Below are 19,139 nucleotides of genomic sequence, written 5' to 3' on the forward strand. Positions count from 1 at the left end.
AGCTAGCAAGCCAGGAAAAGGAACAATAGGTTTGAGAGACAGCAAAGAGAAGGAGACAATGAAGAAGATGAAGACATGAGATTTTCTATCAACAAAACACAGGTGATAGATGTTTGCTTCAAAATTCAACTTTAAAAAGACCCAAATTAGGATAAGGATAACACTTGTCTTTCTCATCACAATATACAAAAGCTGAGAGTGAAATCTGCAAAGTCTCTCATTTTCTCTCTGTCCCCTCTCCCCCACTCACACATATACACACCTCTGTCAAAAACACTCACATAAACTCCACCTGAATAAAGTTTTTGAAATTTATCCGCTGGCTTTTTTTCAATTAATTTAGAGAAATAAATTAGCAAAAACTTCTATAAGTTAAGAGAAAAGTACTCAAGCATTTGGAGAGAACCAGGTTGATGAAATAATACTGATGTATCTGAGGAAATTGGGTACATTATAAATCCTCAGATTAGACAATATGCATTCAGTTAACAGAGACACATCCCTGGGGAAAAAATTAGCAATTCCAATCCCAGGTCTTTGGAAAAAGTTGAAAGATTCAAACTAAAAAAAATCATTAGGAGACACTGGAGTAAAAATTCAGGTCCGCCTGAAACAGGTGTTCTGAAGTGTTTCTTCCGCCGCGTCGGATGATGTGGCTTCTTTCACGAAATTCAGCTCTTTGTAATTTTTTTTTGAAGTGGACCGGAAGTCTGTCATAATGGGAGCAGAAGTGTGGCGGTAAGAAGATTGACAACAAGAAGAGGCGGAAGTGAAGGTGAGACGGTGTCACCGCCGCTGTCAATCATCAGCGGAATGGTGATGATGTCATGACCCGTGTGCCTCACCACGTCACTTAAAGGGGAGAGCCGCTGCGAGCTCTGCGAAGATTTTTGTTAGGTCCACCAGGCCACCAGGGAGGGTTTCGGCCGGGCTAGCGGCCTGGCACCTTAGACAGAGTGCCAGGCTGCCTGTTGGCGGCCCGGCCGAACCCAGGGGCATATTTATCCGGTCGATCTGGAAGTCAGCCGGCAAAAAAAATAAATGGAGGCCGCGGCAGTGGGCCCTCGCCTTTAATGGCCGCCGTGCAGCCATTTCCCACACACAGAAAACAAGGTGTACTGACAGAAAAATTATGTCGGGGGTACCGTGCGGCAGATCAAAGAGTTTTCAAGCTGAATTCAGATGGAGGTGTGGGAGATCGGCAGTGCAGCACTTAATCACGCACTTAGGACTGGTCGGCAGCAGCGAGGTGGAAGTGGGAACTGCTGGAAAATCCACCAAGGTCAATTGGGCTAGCGGTGGCCACTGGGCTCCACTACTTCGCCACCGCTTTCTGGCGGCAAGAGGTCTTTTTGGGAATTTCAGCCCCAATAAATATAATCCAGAGGTCATGTGTAATCATATTATGAAATCTGACATTGTTGCCATTTTTATTTTGTTTTAAGAATTATTTTTGACAGCAGAAATTTCAGTTACTGAGAAAAAGTTGTGATTTTCTTTTGTGATTGTGGGGAAAGAATAACACACCACTGCCTTCTGGCATGACAGGTTATCAATCATTAAAGTCTTGTCATTTAACATTGCAGTACCACAATATTTAATAGTTGCAGGTGAATGTAATGGACAATTGTTGGCATTTTAACATTGGAATTCCCATAGGAAAGTAGGCTTCAACAGAGCCCATGACCAATAAAAGAATTGTATATTATAGGTCTTGGGTAAATACCTGTAGTGTAAGTTAATGAAATTTGTTGAGAACATTGTCAAAGGTGGGCAGAGGAAACGTTACAGGGACACCCTCAATGCCTCCCTGAAAAAGTGCAACATCCCCACTGACACCTAGGAGTCCAAAGACCGCCCTAAGTGGAGGAAGTGCATCCGGGAGGGCATTGAGCACCTTGAGTCTCATTGCCAAGAGCATGCAGAGACCAAGCGCCCACCCACCCTTTCCCTCGGCGACTATCTGTCCCACCTGTGCCAGGGACTGTGGTTCACATATTGGACTGTTCAGCCACCTAAGGACTCATTCTAAGAGTGGAAGCAAGTCTTCCTCGATTCTGAGGGACTGCGTACAATGATGAGTGGTGGTGAATCTGGTTGAGGAGATTAACTACCATTTAGGAATAGACTGAAGGTGGTAAGGACTGCAACAGCTTGAACATGACAGTGCAAAGCAAATTGGCCGCTGCTTTCCTATCATGTCAAAATTATGTCTGTGATTCAGACTAAAAGTGATGAACCTTATATTTTATAGTCTCTCAGAAACTGGTTTTAATACATTTTCTTCCTGTGGAATGGGGAGTTGGACCACTCACATCTACAATTCATTTATTCTCAGCCCTTCACATCCATTATGCAAAGTAAATAATATGACGCCTAGACCAACAGGTGCTTGCTTTGAAAGAGTAGTGTTGCCATGGTAATATCCTTCAAAATGTAGTGATCTGGTCATTTCTACTACATTACCAATGCAATATTCCCATTTTGATAAGTGGAGGGAGAAAAAAAATCTTGGGGAAGATCTCTTGCTTTTCCTCTTAACCAGAAAATAATGCATGGCATAAGGAAAGGATAAAAGGCGGGCCGGGGGGTGGGGGGGAGCCGCAATGATTATATGCTGTCTAAGGGAAACTTTACTAGGTGAAAATTGCAATATACTTCAAAACATTTCTTAAAATGGGCATCAGGAGAATTCTGTAATGTAGGCTGAGTAAAAGTGGAAAATTCATTTTCAAAGATTGCTGTCAAAGTGCTTGACATTTTTGAACTAATATACATTCAGTATTGCTGGTGTAACTTCTTCAAAATCAGTTATTTTGGTGAGTGAATGCTTATTTCTGATTATTTTTTAAATAAAACAGTTCTTTACCCAAAAGCTTCAAAAGCCTCTATTTTTGCGATGAGAGTAATTCCAATTTATTTAACCTTTCTCCATAAATTCGAATACCTTGGATAATATTGGATCAACTCAAGTATCCTTTCTATGGAGTGGTGACCAGTGATGTATACTGTAGCCTAATGCAGTCCAGCCAAAGTCTCCTGCAGTAACATCTGTTTTGATTTATATCCTGTCCCTCTCTCAACTTGATTTCTCATTTTAAAAACACAGAAATATTCTGATAATTTTACCACTTGATCAATCTGAAAGTAGTATTTTAAAAGATCGAATATGCCACTTTCAGGGAAGAGTCTGTGAAAATTAATCTGCTATACCATTTAGCACTGCCGGAACATAAGCATGAATATAATCCGGACGACAATCACAGAGTCTGAAGGATCTAATATGACTGCAAACTCTTTGATTTGCCTTTCAGCAATGATCGCAAAAGTCATGGACTGAATAAATAAAGCAGTGTCTGATCTCTGTCTGTATCATTTATTACTATGCTTTGCATTTCACAGGGACATCATTGGTTGCATTGAGACAGTAGCTTTGCATTTTATGGACATTATTCTGATCACTAAAGCTGTGTAAATACAAATTAGTAATGAGGTTTGCTGATGCTACTTTAAAAAAATTAATTCTGGCAAGGCTGGCATTTATTGCCCGTCCCTCGTTGCCTGCATGCATCTGATTGGCCTGCTTGGCCACCAGAGGGCAGTTAAGAGTCAACCATATTGGCGTTGGACTGCAGTCACATATTGGCTATACCGGGTAAATACCGGTTTTCTTCCCTAGAGGATATCAACGAATTAATTGGGTTTTTATGACAATCTGAGAGCTTTATGGTCACTTTTTACTGATAATTTCCAGATTTCCAAAATTGAATTCAAATTCTCATTAATAAAAAGCTGTTATCAGTAAAAAGTGACCATGATGCTGTCAGGATTTGAAATCTCTTTGTCTGGATTATTAGCCCAGGCCTCTGGATTGTTAGTCGAGTAACATAACCGCTACACTACCGTACCCCACGTTATGCTGAATGCATTCAAACACGGTTACCAGTTAATAATTGGAAAAGGTGTGAAGGCACCTGTCAAAGGTTATTTTGATGGGATATCCTGGTTGAGCTTCAATCACCCACACACAGTTCAGAGAATCCTTGTAAAATCCTGGCCAGCCTGGAGATAATATCATTCCACTTGGAGCAGTGAGGTGACCTCCACATGGTGCTGTGGGGGAAAAAAACAGAGTGAAGTACAGCTCGGGTTCATACACAGAATTGGCTCAGTAAGAGATCTGGATTCTATTCTGTTCTCATTTTTCACATACAGCTTGACTGTTAATGCAGGTTGAGTTGCATATTACATGGGAACAAGAGTAAGCCATTCTCTGTATTTATTCTAAGCTAATGTGTTTATCAGTAGCAAAGATATAGGTGCATACAAATGTTAAATTAACAAAGCATTCCCCATATCTGTCTGTAACATATCCCAGACCACCTGTTATTTAACATTCTGCCATCTTCTTGCAACTTTAGTGCGAGATGACTGGGAAGACAAGGAAGTAGTTGGTAGTACAGAACAAAGGCCTTCTATTATAAGTAGTAGGTATTTGATATTTGCACATTCTGATCTAAAATTATGTTGTCCAAAGGTTTACAATCTTCAGGAAACATAGAGTAATAAAAAAATATATATAAATATTATAAATAAAAAATAATTAATGCTTGTGTCTGAACTCTCACCTGAAAGTGAGCTCACTTGTGCCATTTGGTTTGTAGACATATATATGCATTTGGCAAATTCAAACCATTTTTGGTCTGCATAAATATCCCTTTCAAAAAAGGGATTGTTAGAAATAAGTGAGCACATTCACACCACCATTCTTATATCGTGACAGTTGATGATGTCTAGATGTCTGACATTTGCAGCTTTGTACATAACTCTAAAACCAGCTGCTTGGAAATGTACATTGTTACTTACTCCCGGTGGTCTAATTGCATTATGAAGCTAATTTGATCTTCGAAGCACAAGCCAGGGCATTCTTTGAATCTGCTTGAAATTCCATGGAATATTGATGCATTCCAGATCCTCAACTAAACCATATCTACCATTAGACGGCTTGCCAAATGCTGGTGGTCTGATAGTGATTGTGCATAAATGCTATTGACCCATGCAGTCCAGGAGAAAGTGCTGGTGGAAGGCAAGTAATCATATGTCTGAGTCCTGGTGGTTTAATTGAATACATCACTGTTCCTCGGCAGTTCCAGCACATTAGCACTATGGGCACGCTTGTACTTTTGGGATCAAATCAGCTTCATGGTCACTCTTTTTAGGGTGCCGAAAAATACACTCCGTCCCTCCACACTCATATCCACTTTTAAGAATATAAGAACATAAGAAATAGGAGAACGAGTAGACCATTTGGCCCCTCGAGCCTGCTTCGCCATTCAATAAGATCATGGCTGATCTTCCACCTTAACTCCACCTTCCAGCACTATCCCCATATCCCTGGATTTCCTGTGTATCCAAAATATATCGATCTCTGTCTTGAATATACTCAATGACTGAGCATCCATAGCTCTCTGGGTAGAGAATTCCAAAGAACCACAACCCTCTGAGTGAAGAAAGTTCTCCAAATCTTAGTCCTAAATGGCCGATCCCTTATTCTGAGACTGTGACCCCTGGTTCTAGACTTCCCAGCCAGGGAAAACATCCTCCCTGCATCTATCCTGTCAAGTTCTGTAAGAATTTTAAATGTTTCAATGAGATCACCTCTCATTCTTCTAAATTCTAGGGCATATAGGCCTAGTCTATTCAATCTCTCCTAATAGGACAGTCCCCTCAACTCAGGAATCAGTTTAGTGAATCTTTGTTGCACTCCCTCTATGGCAAGAATATCCTTCTTTGGATAAGGAGACCAAAGCTGTACACAGTACTCCAGGTGTGGTCTCACCAGGGTCCTATATAATTGCAGTTAGATCTCTTTACTCTTATACTCCAGTTGTTATTTGCATTGTTGTGCATGTAGTGACCTTGAGTTGCTTTTGTAGCAGTATATGGAACTTGTTTTGTGCAAGCCACCTTTGTCATTTATTCCATGAATTGAAATTATTTTTTGGCAAGAATATAATAGAGCCCACTTACAGTAACTTTGAATAAACCTAAACCTTCATTATCATAAATGTACCACAGTTGTGAATGGATAAATCATCTTGCATTACCAACTACCCGCAGTGAAAATCTGAGCTCTAATTTTCTGGTGTTTAACTCAAAAAGAACAGTGGGGTGTTGCTCAAATGTGTGTGCATCTCATTTGGTTAATATTGTTCAGTATGTCAATTTAACTTATAAAAAGATCCATTCCAGTTAATCTCCAGGAAACAAGCAGTCTCAAGATTGCAGTTATTTTATTTTGTGTGTGCGGTCTCAAGTTGTCCTCTCAATCCTAACTAAATAACTTTAGGTGCCAGCACAGTTCGAAAACTATTTCGAGATCTCAATCTTCTTGTCAAAGCATAAGCACCAGTGCGCAATTAATTTAAACATCACTGTATCCTCCACTTTATCAAGCTCTCGGTTAGTAATGCTCCATTAGCCAGCTCGTCCTGGTACACTGACATGTTTTTTGTTGTAAAAAAGAGTCCACGAAAAAAGGTTCCATTGTGTGGGCACGTTATTGTTACTTTCTCACCTTAACTGTTAAAAATAATCAGTGATATATCAGGGCGTGTTCAACTGCACAGTTGAACAGGTCATTTATAATAAACAACAACTTGTATTTATATAGCATCTTTAACGTCCCAAGGTGCTTCACAGGAGTATTATGAGACACAAAGTAATGGGTATTACGATATCATAGGTAGAAAAAAATATCATTCATGGGTGACACTGAGGTCACAGAGATAATACCACTTTTTCTAACATTATACTTCCCAAACTGAAAGGATATTTTCTGAGGAATGCACAGAGCAATTCATGTGAACTGTATTTTGCACAATAATGCTGATGTCTTTGTTTCCAGTGAGAGCAATAATGAACAAATAACACATCTGAATCTCTAGCACTTTTCCTGTTTCCAGCCTCCAACTATTACAATGGGGTTCGAACGAACTGATGCAAAGCTTAAATTTCACACACTTTATGTTCTATGCACAACCTCAACTATTAAAAGATGTCATGAGTGTTTTCTTTGCTGAAATGTGTATTTTATGTTGTGGAGGAAAGATGTTATTGACTGTGAACCTCAGATCTTTCTGACAAACTTTGAGTCAAAATTGGCCCCACCACAATTACAGTTCTGTATTCTTGCTCTGGGCTGCTGTCAACATATGCTGTTAAAATGGTCACCTTCACATCTTGGCACAGCGCTGTTCCAGACCACATTTCCTTCTTTCAGGATGCAGGAGATGGTTTCTGATCCATGTGTCTTGAGAAATCCTTCCTCACAGAGAAAAGAGACTGTGCTTCCAAGCTGCAGACTTTCCCCAAAGCGTCTCCCGTTCACCGGTACCCCGGGGTCAGGGCACTCATTGTGTCTGAAGGCTGAAGGAATACAAACAGTGGCAGCATTTAATACCGTGTGCGTAAGTTCTCCAGCAAGTTGCTAAACAAACTAAACAAGTATCCAGGTAATTATGAAATGGGGCTAAGAAAACATCAGCCATGTTCTGCAACTTTAAAAAAAGTAGAGGAATTTCTTGAAGTCTTCCGCAAGTCATTTCCCAAACAATCTGCAGTAATGGGAATAACATAAAAGGTTGTACATAGAAATGGCCATTCCATCTATCAAACCCACTCTTTCCAATTGACCATGCACATAAATTCCACCAACATATGTAATCACCTGCAAAACGAACCATAGGTAAAAGTTACAAAAGTGTAAAGCGTTGTGAAATGTTTTTCCTCATCCATTTAAACATGTTTAAACATATTAGCTTTGCAATATACAGTATTCAACTCGGACCACCTTAATTCTAAAACGATTACCTCCAGGGTCACAAGAGGACTGTAACCAAAGACTTCCACACAACGTTTAATGTCTAGACTTATTATTTATTATAACCTTGAATCCAATTCTCAAAACATTAATCAGTTACTTTTAAAAGAATGAACCAATATAGTTTTAAATGCTTCTGCTGGGAATATATTCTACATATGGGGGGCGAAATTCAGGGTCTCAGAAAGACCCATTACTGTCCGTTAGCGGCAGTCATGCGTTGGCGGTCATCAGAATCGGCGGTATCTGGTCCAGCCCAAAAAATCTCCAACCTGAATTTGGGTCGGGTCAGTCAGTTGACCCCAAAGCGGCCACTGGATTCCGACACGTGGTCGCCGCAAACGGACAGTAACGGGTCTTTCTAAGACCCTGAATTTCACCCCCACATACTTTGAACTTTAAGTTAAGTGTCAATGTTGTTTGGGGGCACTTTTCACCCTACCTGCTCAACAAAAATTGGCTGGGTAGACAATTAAAATTGCCCAGGAAAGATGTCCAGATTCTGCTACCTGAAAGTTTTAGTCAGGCTTCTGGATGGACAACTGAGTCGCCGACCCAGAGACGATTGGGTCCTCGTAGACATACACTGATGAGATCTGATCAGGTCATCGGACTCCGACTGGGATTTTAACTCCAACTTGAGCGAGGAAACCACTGCAAATTTCCCGCTAGGCTGAAGCAGGTTTGAAGAGGTTTGGCACATGAAGAAGTCCCGAAAGATAAATGTTTTACTCTTGTTTGTGGAGTTAGGAGCAGGAATGCTCCTCGGGGTCCTACAAGAACATTTTAGGCCTTCTCTCCCCCTCGACCCTGCACCCCCCCACCATTTCCATCCAGAACTCCTTTCCCCATACCTACCTGCATGCCGGCGGGCGGCCAAAGACAACCCAATTTCCACGAGACCAGTAACTGATTCCTGGCCACTTCCCACTTGGAACAAGCCAGAAGTAGACCAGCGGCACGATAATGAAGCCCAGGAGGTAAAATACCCCAGGTCTGATTTCTGGAGCAGCCACTGAGTTTCCAACGCACCTCACCTCTCGCCTGCTCAGAGTTAAAATAATGACCATTATATTTTAAAGTAAAACAACCTCTTGATTTCCAGCAATTCAAACTTTTAAAAAATGCTTCCTGGTACCAATTCTGTTCCGTCTTGCTGATAATAGACGGGATATTTTCAGTAAATGCTCTATAAACAGCAAAATGTTTTCCCCACACCAATAGACATTGATCAATTAAGGTATTTTAGGTACTAACATGCTTTATCTTGCATTTATCTGCATGATATTCCATCCACTGTTCCTTATTAGATCCATTTAATTTGTCCCTTTGAACGTTATTAATCTTCCTTACCCTCATCATACAGTCACAGAGCTTAGTTTGAACAGTAAATTATAAAATATCACGAGAATTATTCTCAATCATAGATTTATGAAAAGTGCAAACGGAAAGAAATTTGAATGGACAGCTCCTGCACTCTGCCAGTCACTTTCATCAGAGAGGCTTCTCCATTTATCACACAGTGCTTCCTATTGCCAGCCAGTTTTCATTTCAGTTCAGAAATATGCCATCAATTCTATCCCCTACAACTTTGTCTGAAGCCTCAGGAGTGTTCTAAAAACCCAAATAAATTATGCCTATGGATTGCCCTTTGTCTAGTAATTTAATTACCTCTTCAAAGAATTCTAGTGAATTAGTTGGACATACCCTATTGCTTCCAATTTACGTTGACTACTTTTTGTGACTTCAACGCTGTTTAGATGAAAATTGGTAGTATCCCATAAATACTCCTGAGCATTTTTCTGACTCCCAGCATTAGAATAATGGGCCTATAATTCCTTGATTCATATCTCATTCATTTTTTTTTTGAATACTAGATTTACATGAACTATCTTCCTGCCATCAATCTCTGAATTAGGCGTTCTAACATAAAAGGGAATCGAAAAGTCTTCAATTGGCATATAAATAGTAAACGTGTAGTAAGAGGAGGGGTGGGGCCGATTAGAGACCAAAATGGAAACCTACTCATGGAGGCAGAGGGTAAGGCTGAGGTACTATAAGAGTACTTTGCATGTGTATATACCAAGGAAGATAAGAACATAAGAACATAAGAAATAGGAATAGGAGTAGGCCATACGGCCCCTCGAGCCTGCTCCGCCATTCAATAAGATCATGGCTGATCTGATCATGGACTCAGCTCCACTTCCTCGTCCGCTCCCCATAACCCCTTATTCCCATATCATTTAAGAAACTGTCTATTTCTGTCTTAAATTTATTCAATGTCCCAGCTTCCACAGCTCTCTGAGGCAGTGAATTCCACAGATTTACAACACTCAGAGAAGAAAATTATCCTCATCTCTGTGTTTCCAAAGTCATAGTGAAAGAGGAGGCAGTTGAGATACTGATTGGGATAAAAAAATTGATAAAGAGGAGAACATAAGAGCATAAGAATTAGGAGCAGGAGTAGGCCATTCAGACCCTCGAGCCTGCTCTGCCATTAAATGAGATCATGGCTGATCTTCTACCTCAACTCCACTTTCCTGCACTGTCCCCATATTCCTTGATTCCTTGAATATCCAAAGATCTATCGATCTCTGTCTTGAATATACTAACACTGAGCTTCCACAGCCCTCTGGGGTAGAGAATGTCATGTATTCAACTATCATTGTAACCCATGTATAACCTGACCTAAGTTGTACACCTTGAGAACATTGACCACAAGAGGCGAACTTGTGGGAGACACTCCTAACCTGGACTTTCAGGTATAAAATGGGAAGCTCCACCCACCTTCATCATTTGAGGTCTTGGTAATAAAGGTAACTGGTCACAGAGTGACCTTCTCTCAAGTATGGGCCTCGTGTGCATTTATACTGTATAGTAAGGACATATCAGATATTCACCACCCTCTGAGTGAAGAAGTTTCTCCTCATCTCAGTCCTATATGGCTGATCCTTTATTCTGAGACTGAGACCCCTGGTTCTAGACTCCTCATCCTCCCTGCGCCTACCCTGTCAAGTCCTGTAAGAATTTTGTACATTTCAATGAGATCACCTCTCATTCTTCTAAACTCTAGGGAATGTAGGCGTAGTCTACGCAATCTCTCCTTGTAGGACAATACCCTCATCCCAGGAATCAGTCTGGTGAATCTTTGTTGCACTCCCTCAATGGCAGGTATATCCTTCCTTAGATAAGGAGACCAAAACTGTACACAATACTCAAGGTGCGATCTCACCAGGCCCTATATAATTACAGTAAGAAGTCTTTACTCCTATACTCAAATTCTCTTGTAATAAAGGTCAACATACCATTTGCTTTCTTAATTGCTAGGAGCTACTGGAAGGATGGCTGTACTTAAAGTAGACAAGTCACCAGGACTGGATGGGATGCATCCTAGAATGCTGAGGGAAGTAAAGATGGACATTGCGGAGCTACTGGCCATAATCTTCCAATCCTCCTTGGATACAGGGGTGGTACCAGAGGACTGGAGAATTGCAAATGTTTCACCCTTGTTCAAAAAAGGGTGTAAAATAAACCCAGCAATTGCAGGCCAGTCAGTTTAACCTCGGTAGTGGGGAAGCTTTTAGAAACAATAATCCAGGACAAAATTAACAGTCACTTGGACAAGTGTGGATTAATTAAGGAAAGCCAGCAAGGATTTGTTAAAGAGAAATCGTGTTTATCTAACTTGATTAAGTTTTTTGATGAGGCAACAGAGAGGGTTGATGAGGGCACAATGCAGTTGATGTGCAATACATGGGCATTCCAAAAGGTATTTGATAGGGTGCAATAAAATAGGCTTGCCAGCAAATTTGAAGGTCATGGAATAAAAGGGACAGTGGCAGTATGGATACAAAATTGGCTAAGTGACAGGAAACAAAGTTGTGGTGAATGGTTGTTTATCAGACTGGAGGAAGATAGACAGTGAGGTTCCCCAGGGGACAGACTAGGACCACTGCTTTTCTTGATATATAGTAATGACTTGGACTTGGGAGTACAGAGCACACTTTTAAAATTTTCAGATGACACAAAACTTGGAAGTATAGTGAACAGTGAGGAGGATAGTGATAGACTTCAAGAGAGGTCTTTAAACTAATTAGTGGGGGGTGGAGGGTTCAGGTGAGCGGAAATTTAAAAAGTCAAAGAGCAAGGAGAAGGCAATAGAGCACGGTAGCAGTGAGGGAAATGAAAACCAGAGCGTGCCAGGAAGGGACAGAATGTATAAACATGAGTGTATCAGAAACTGGGGTCAAGCAGGGAAACATGGTAAAAGGCAAAATTAAAAGCTCTTTATTTAAATGCACGCAGCATTCGTAACAAAATACATGAGTTGACAGCACAAATAGATATAAATGTGTATGATGTGATAGCCTATACAGAGCTGTAATTGCAAGGTGACCAAGGCTAGGAACTAAATATTCAGGGGTGTTTGACAATTCGGAAGGAGAGGCAGAAAGGAAAAGAAGGTGGGGTAGCTCTGTTAGTAAAGGATGAGATCAGTGCAGTAGTGAGAAATGATATTGGCTCAGAGGATGTAGAATCAGTTTGGGTGGAGATAAGGAATAATAAGGGGATGAGTCTCTGGTGGGCGTAGTCTATAGGCCCCCTAACAGTAGTTACACTGTTGGACGGAGTATAAATCAAGAAATAATGGAGGCTTGTAAAAAAGGAACGGCAATAATCATGGGTGATTTTAATCTTCATATTGATTGGACAAATCAAATTGGCCAAGGTAGCCTTGAGGAAGAGTTCATATAGTGTATCCTGGATAGTTTCCTTGAACAGTACATTGCGGAACCAACCAGGGAGCGGGCTATCTTAGATCGGTACTGTGTAATGAGACAGGATTAATAAATGAACTCGTAGTAAAAGATCCTCTCGGAATGAATGATGATAACATGGTTGAATTTCAAATTCAGTTCGAGAGTGAGAAAGTTGGATCTCAAACCAGTGTCCTAAGCTTAAATAAAGAAGACTACCAAGGTACGAAGGCAGAGTTGGCTAAAGTGGACTGGGAAAATAGATTAAAATGTAAGATGATTGATAAGCACTGGCGGACATTGAAGGAGATATTTCATAACTCTCAACAAAAATATATACCAATGAGAATGAAAGACTTGAAGAGAAGGGATAACACCCGTGGCTAACTAAGCAAATAAAGGATGGTATCAAATTGAAAACAATGACATACAAAGTGGCCATGATAAGTGGGAAGCCAGAAAATTGGGAAACTTTTAAAAACCAGCAAAAAACAACTAAAAAAATAATAGAGAGGGAAGATAGATTATGAAAGTAAACGAGCAAAACATATAAAAACAGATAGTAAGAGTTTTTACATGTATATAAAAAGGAAGAAAGTGGCTAAAGTAAATGTTGGCCCCTTAGAGGATGAGACTGGGGAATTAATAATGGGGAACAGGAAAATGTCAGAGACTGAACAAATATTTTATATCGGTCTTCACAGTAGAAGACACTAAAAACATTCCAATAATGGATAGTCAACGAGCTATAGGAAGGGAGGAACTTAAAATATTCACTGTCACGAATGAAGAAGTACTCAGGGAAATAATGGGACTAAAGGTGAACAAGTCCCCTGGACCTGATGGCTTGCATCCTAGAAACATAGAAACATAGAAAATAGGTGCAGGAGTAGGCCATTCAGCCCTTCGAGCCTGCACCGCCATTCAATGAGTTCATGGCTGAACATGCAACTTCAGTACCCCATTCCTGCTTTCTCGCCATACCCCTTGATCCCCCTAGTAGTAAGGACTACATCTAACTCCTTTTTGAATATATTTAGCGAATTGGCCTCAACAACTTTCTGTGGTAGAGAATTCCACAGGTTCACCACTCTCTGGGTGAAGAAGTTTCTCCTCATCTCGGTCCTAAATGGCTTACCCCTTATCCTTAGACTGTGACCCCTGGTTCTGGACTTCCCCAACATTGGGAACATTCTTCCTGCATCTAACCTGTCTAAACCCGTCAGAATTTTAAACGTTTCTATGCGATCCCCTCTCATTCTTCTGAACTCGAGTGAATACAAGCCCAGTTGATCCAGTCTTTCTTGATATGTCAGTCCCACCATCCCGGGAATCAGTCTGGTGAACCTTCGCTGTACTCCCTCAATAGCAAGAATGTTCTTCGTCAAGTTAGGAGACCAAAACTGGACACAATACTCCAGGTGTGGCCTCACCAAGGCCCTGTACAACTGTAGTAACACCTCCCTGCCCCTGTACTCAAATCCCCTCGCTATAAAGGCCAACATGCCATTTGCTTTCTTAACCGCCTGCTGTACCTGCATGCCAACCTTCAGTGACTGATGTACCATGACACCCAGGTCTCGTTGCACCTCCCCTTTTCCTAATCTGTCACCATTCAGATAATAGTCTGTCTCTCTGTTTTTACAACCAAAGTGGATAACCTCACATTTATCCACATTATACTTCATCTGCCATGCATTTGCCCACTCACCTAACCTATCCAAGTCACTCTGCAGCCTCATAGCATCCTCCTCGCAGCTCACACTGCCACCTAAATTAGTGGCATCCGCAAACTTGGAGATACTACATTTAATCCCCTCGTCTAAATCATTAATGTACAATGTAAACAGCTGGGATTCCAGCACAGAACCTTGCGGTACCCCACTCGTCACTGCCTGCAATTCTGAAAAGTACCCATTTACTCCCACTCTTTGCTTCCTGTCTGACAACCAGTTCTCAATTCACATCAGCCCACTACCCCCAAACCCATGTGCTTTAACTTTGCACATTAATCTCTTGGGACCTTGTTGAAAGCCTTCTGAAAGTCCAAATACACCACATCAACTGGTTCCCCTTTGTCCATTCTACTGGAAACATCCTCAAAAAATTCCAGAAGATTTGTCAAGCATGATTTCCCTTCCTGTTTTCTCTCTCCCTCCTTTTTTAAAAAGTGGGCTTACATTGGCTACCCTCCACTCGATAGGAACTGATCCAGAGTCAATGGAATGTTGGAAAATGACTGTCAATGCATCCGTTATTTCCAAGGCCACCTCCTTAAGTACTTTGGGATGCAGACCATCAGGCCCTGGGGATTTATCGGCCTTCAATCCCATCAATTTCCCCAACACAATTTCCCGACTAATAAGGATTTCCCTCAGTTCCTCCTTCTTACTAGACCCTCTGACCCCTTTCATATCCGGAAGATCCTAGGCTTGCATTGGAAACAGTTCAGAGAAGGTTCACTCGGTTGAATCCTGAGATGAAGGGGTTGACTTATGAAGAAAGGTTCAGCAGATTGGGCCTGTACTCATTGGAGTTCAGAAGAATGAGATGATCCTATTGAGACATATAAGATAATGACTGGGCTCAACAAGGTAGATGCAGAGAAGATGTTTCCACTCATGGGGGAATCTAGAACTAGGGAGCATAGTTTTAGAATAAGGGGTCACCCTTTTAAAGCTGAGATGAGGAGGAATTTCTTCTCTCAGTGGGTTGTAAATCTGTGGCACCTCTGCCCCAGAGAGCTATGGATGCTGGGTCAGTTAATATATTTAAAGCGGAGATAATCAGATTTTTTAGAGCAATAAGGGAGTAAAGGGTTATGGGGAGCGGGCAAGGAAGTGGAGCTGAGCCCACTGAATGGCAGAGCAGGCTCGAGGGGCCAAATGGCCTACTCCTGCTCTTATTTCTTATGTTCTTATTTTCATGTTCTTATAGACAAGCTGGTAGAATGGGCGGACACGTGGCAGATGAAATTTAACGCAGAAAAGTGTGAAGAGCACATTTTGGTAGGAAGGGGAGGCAATACAGGTTGAACCTCCCTTATCCAGAACCATCCCATGTCCAGAACCATTCGCGGCCACCGGGTAGCACATGCACAGAACTCCGACATGAAAAATTAAATTCCTTCCTCACTGCCGACTCCCGCAATCGCTGGCTTGACCCCGCAATCCACCGCCCCTCCCCCCCCCCCCCCGCTATGATCCCTCTGCCGCACTCCCAGCACCAAGCCAGCCAGCCCCAATATCCCCTTGCTCAGTACCTGTACCATCCAATTTAACGTGACCGCCCCTTGTCCGGACAAAACCCTTATCCAGAACAGACCAGGTCCCAAGGGTTCCGGATAAGGGAGGTTCAATCTGTATAAATTAAAGGGTACAATTTTAAAGGGGTGCATGGACAGAGAGACCTGGGTGTACATGTGCACAAATCATTGAAGGTGGCAGGGCAGGTTGAGAAAGCGCTTGACAAAGCTTACAAGATCCTGGACTTTATAAATAGAGGCATAGAGTACAAAACCTTTACAAAACACTGGTTAGGCCTCAACTGGAGTATTTTGTCCAATTTTGGGCACTGCACTTTAAGAAGGATGTGAAGGCCTTGAAGAGGGTGCAGAGAAGATTTACAAGGGGTGAGTGACTTCAGTTATGTGGATAGAGTGGAGAAGCTGTGGTTGTTCTCCTTAGAGCAGAAAACTTTGAGACGCGATTTGATAGAGCTGTTCAAAATCATGAGGGGTCTAGACAGAGTAGATAGAGAGAAATTGTTCCCATTGGCAGAAGGGTTGAGAACCAGAGGACACAGATGGAAGGTGATTGGCAGAAGAACCAAAGGCAACATGAGGAAAAACGTTTTAACGTAGCGAGTGGTTAGGAACTGGAATGCACTGCCTGAGAGGGTGGTGGAGGCAGACTCAATCACGACTTTCAAAAGGGAATTGGATAAGTACCTGAAGGAAATAAATGTGCAGGGCTACGGGGAAAGAGCAGGGGAGTGGGACTGGCTGAAGTGCTCTTGCAGAGAGCCGGTACAGCCTTCTGTGCTGTAACCATTCTATGATTCCATGGTTGTTAGTAACTTCATAACACAAGCTTTGTTGGTGTCTCCAGATAATATATTTTCCTGAGCCTGTTTGACTGCAGCTCAAATGTGTCCCAATTTTCATTTGTGAAGACTGATGTAAAGAATTAATTGGTCTTCAACACAACACCACTTTTCAATAGTTAAAAGTGCCTTTTGATCCTTCTTACTGCCAACAGTCTGGCTTCTGATTGCCCTTTAATCACTTCTAATGCTTATATAAGTCACATTCAATTGAGTTTGACAACACTCCGAGTCTCACTATTTTTTGATTCTTTATCACTTTAACAATATTTGTCCTTAGTTTTCAGGTTATTTTGAATCATCTTTTCATTCACTGTGTTCCTGGTCTTGCTTTCCTTTCCCAGAGTGATATGTTCAATTACACATCCCTGAAAATAATCTTTTGCAAACTTTAATTCTAATTGTGTCCTTGTGTTTATTTCTATTTTAATGATATCACAAAGGAGTATAACGTGGCTCTCTGCAAGCTTTAGATGAAGGGACCAAGTGTAATGTATTCAAGTTTGATGATGATACAAAGCTAGGTGGGACAGTAAGCTGGGAGGAGAACACAAAGCGTCTGCGAAGGGAGACAGATAGACTAAATGAGTGGGAAGTAAGGTGGCAGATGGAGTATAATGTGGGGAAATGTGACGTTATTCACTTTGGTAGGAAGAATAGAAAAACAGTATATTTTTTAAATGATGAGAAACATTTAACTGTTTGTGTTCAGAGAGCTTTGGGTGACCTTGTGCAAGAAACACAGAAAGTTAGCATGCAGGTACAGTAAGCAATAAGGAAGGCAAATGGCATGTTGGAGTATAAGAATATAGAAGTCTTGCTACAATTGGAAAAGGCTTTGGTGAGACCACACCTGAAGTACTGTGCACAGTTTTGGTCTCCTTATCTAAGGAAGGATATTCTTGCATTGGAGACGGTACAATGGAGGTTCACTCGATTAGTTCCTGGGATGTGACGGCTGTCTTATGATGAGAGATTGTGTCGAATGAGCCTATACTCTCTGGTTTTAGAAGAATGAGACATGATCTCATTGAAACATACAAGATTCTGAAGGGGATTGACAGGGTAGATGCTGAGAGGTTGTTTCCCCTGGCTGGAGTGTCTAGAACTAGGGGATACAATCTCAGGATAAGGGGCCGGCCATTTAAGACCGAGATGAGGAGAAACTTCTTCACTCAGAGGGTTGTGAATCTTTGGCATTCTTTGCCCCAGAGGGCTGTGAATGCTGAGTCTCTGAATATATTCAAGGCTGAGATAGATAGATTTTTGGAGTCCAGGGGAATCAAGGGATATGGAGATCGAGCGGGAAAGTGGAGTTGAGGTCGATGATCAGCCATGATCTTATTGAATGGCGGAGCAGCTCCAAGGACCATAGGGCCTACTCCTGCTCCTATTTCTTAAGTTCTTATGCACTATTGAGATTCTCGGTACCTCCTCAAATGATAAGAACCGAAGGATGCAAGCTGAAGTAAAATCCAAATGCAAAGTGACTAGAGCTAGGACATCTAATTCCTATCATGTTGGGCCTAAGATAATGAACTCAAAAGGGTGGGACACATGTTGAGAAATGTCCACCACTGCTCCAAGTTTTCCGCATGTATTTATTGCTGTGGGTTACAGGTGGGAAGCTGCCGTTTCAGTACAGAACTAGGTCAACAAAGCTGGATCATTTAATTTTTGGCATAATTAGCTGGTAGTCAAAAGGAAGAGCACATGATTGCTGGTGGTCAAGCAGTGGTGGGGACAGGAGCAACCAGATCTGTTGGTCTCATTATGAGTCTGCATTCACTTTCTCCTGCACTCCTGTGGTTAGGGAAGTCATCTGACAGATGTGCGCTGTGTCTTTGTGTTTGGGGGGGGGGGGTGGGGGGGGGGGGGGAGTTGAGTATGGCACTTTAAATACTTTCACAATGGCCAACAAAATCAGGGAGCCTGGAATCCAGTATACACGTTAACTGCTAAGAGGTGCCTGCCCACTATCTCTGCTACTGACCATGAATAAAGTTGTCCAGGCCAGGGGTAGGTGACTGGTGCGTGCCTATGCCATTGGGGGCACATCTCAGCTGCCCACTTACTGAAGAGGGCACAAATTGTGGTGGAAGTATGTCAGGCTGGCATGGAGGGGGGTGGGGGGGGGGCATGGGGGGAATTGCTGTCCCCATTTGACAGTATAAAAAATAAACTTACCCACTTTTTCTTCAGGAGTCATGGCCAGGAACCCAACTTGGGCCAGGTGGAGGGTCAAACACACTTGGGGCTCGACAATTAATGCTATGACCGGTTTTTGGGCGACAATTGCTGCTTTTTATTTTTTTTTAGCGCCGGAATACCACTATGGCCGGATGCCATAAAATTCAGCAAATGGTGAGCAGTGACAGCGGTAAATCCAGCCTTGC

At 41.9% G+C, this 19,139-nt stretch overlaps 1 protein-coding gene across 1 annotated transcript in view; it reads right to left on the minus strand.

Moving 5' to 3' along the window:
• csmd2 (CUB and Sushi multiple domains 2) overlaps nt 1–19,139 on the minus strand; it is a 778,395-nt gene that overhangs the window by 559,567 nt on the left and 199,689 nt on the right. Inside the window, exons 10-11 of the mRNA XM_070898713.1 lie at nt 7,234–7,428; nt 3,975–4,113 (exon numbers count right to left, since the gene is read on the minus strand). Coding sequence (XP_070754814.1) covers nt 3,975–4,113; nt 7,234–7,428 — 334 coding nt within the window. The remainder of the gene's footprint in view (nt 1–3,974; nt 4,114–7,233; nt 7,429–19,139) is intronic.

This window comes from Pristiophorus japonicus, chromosome 14, assembly GCF_044704955.1.
Source record: "Pristiophorus japonicus isolate sPriJap1 chromosome 14, sPriJap1.hap1, whole genome shotgun sequence".
In the NCBI taxonomy this organism is placed as follows: Eukaryota; Metazoa; Chordata; class Chondrichthyes; family Pristiophoridae; genus Pristiophorus; species Pristiophorus japonicus.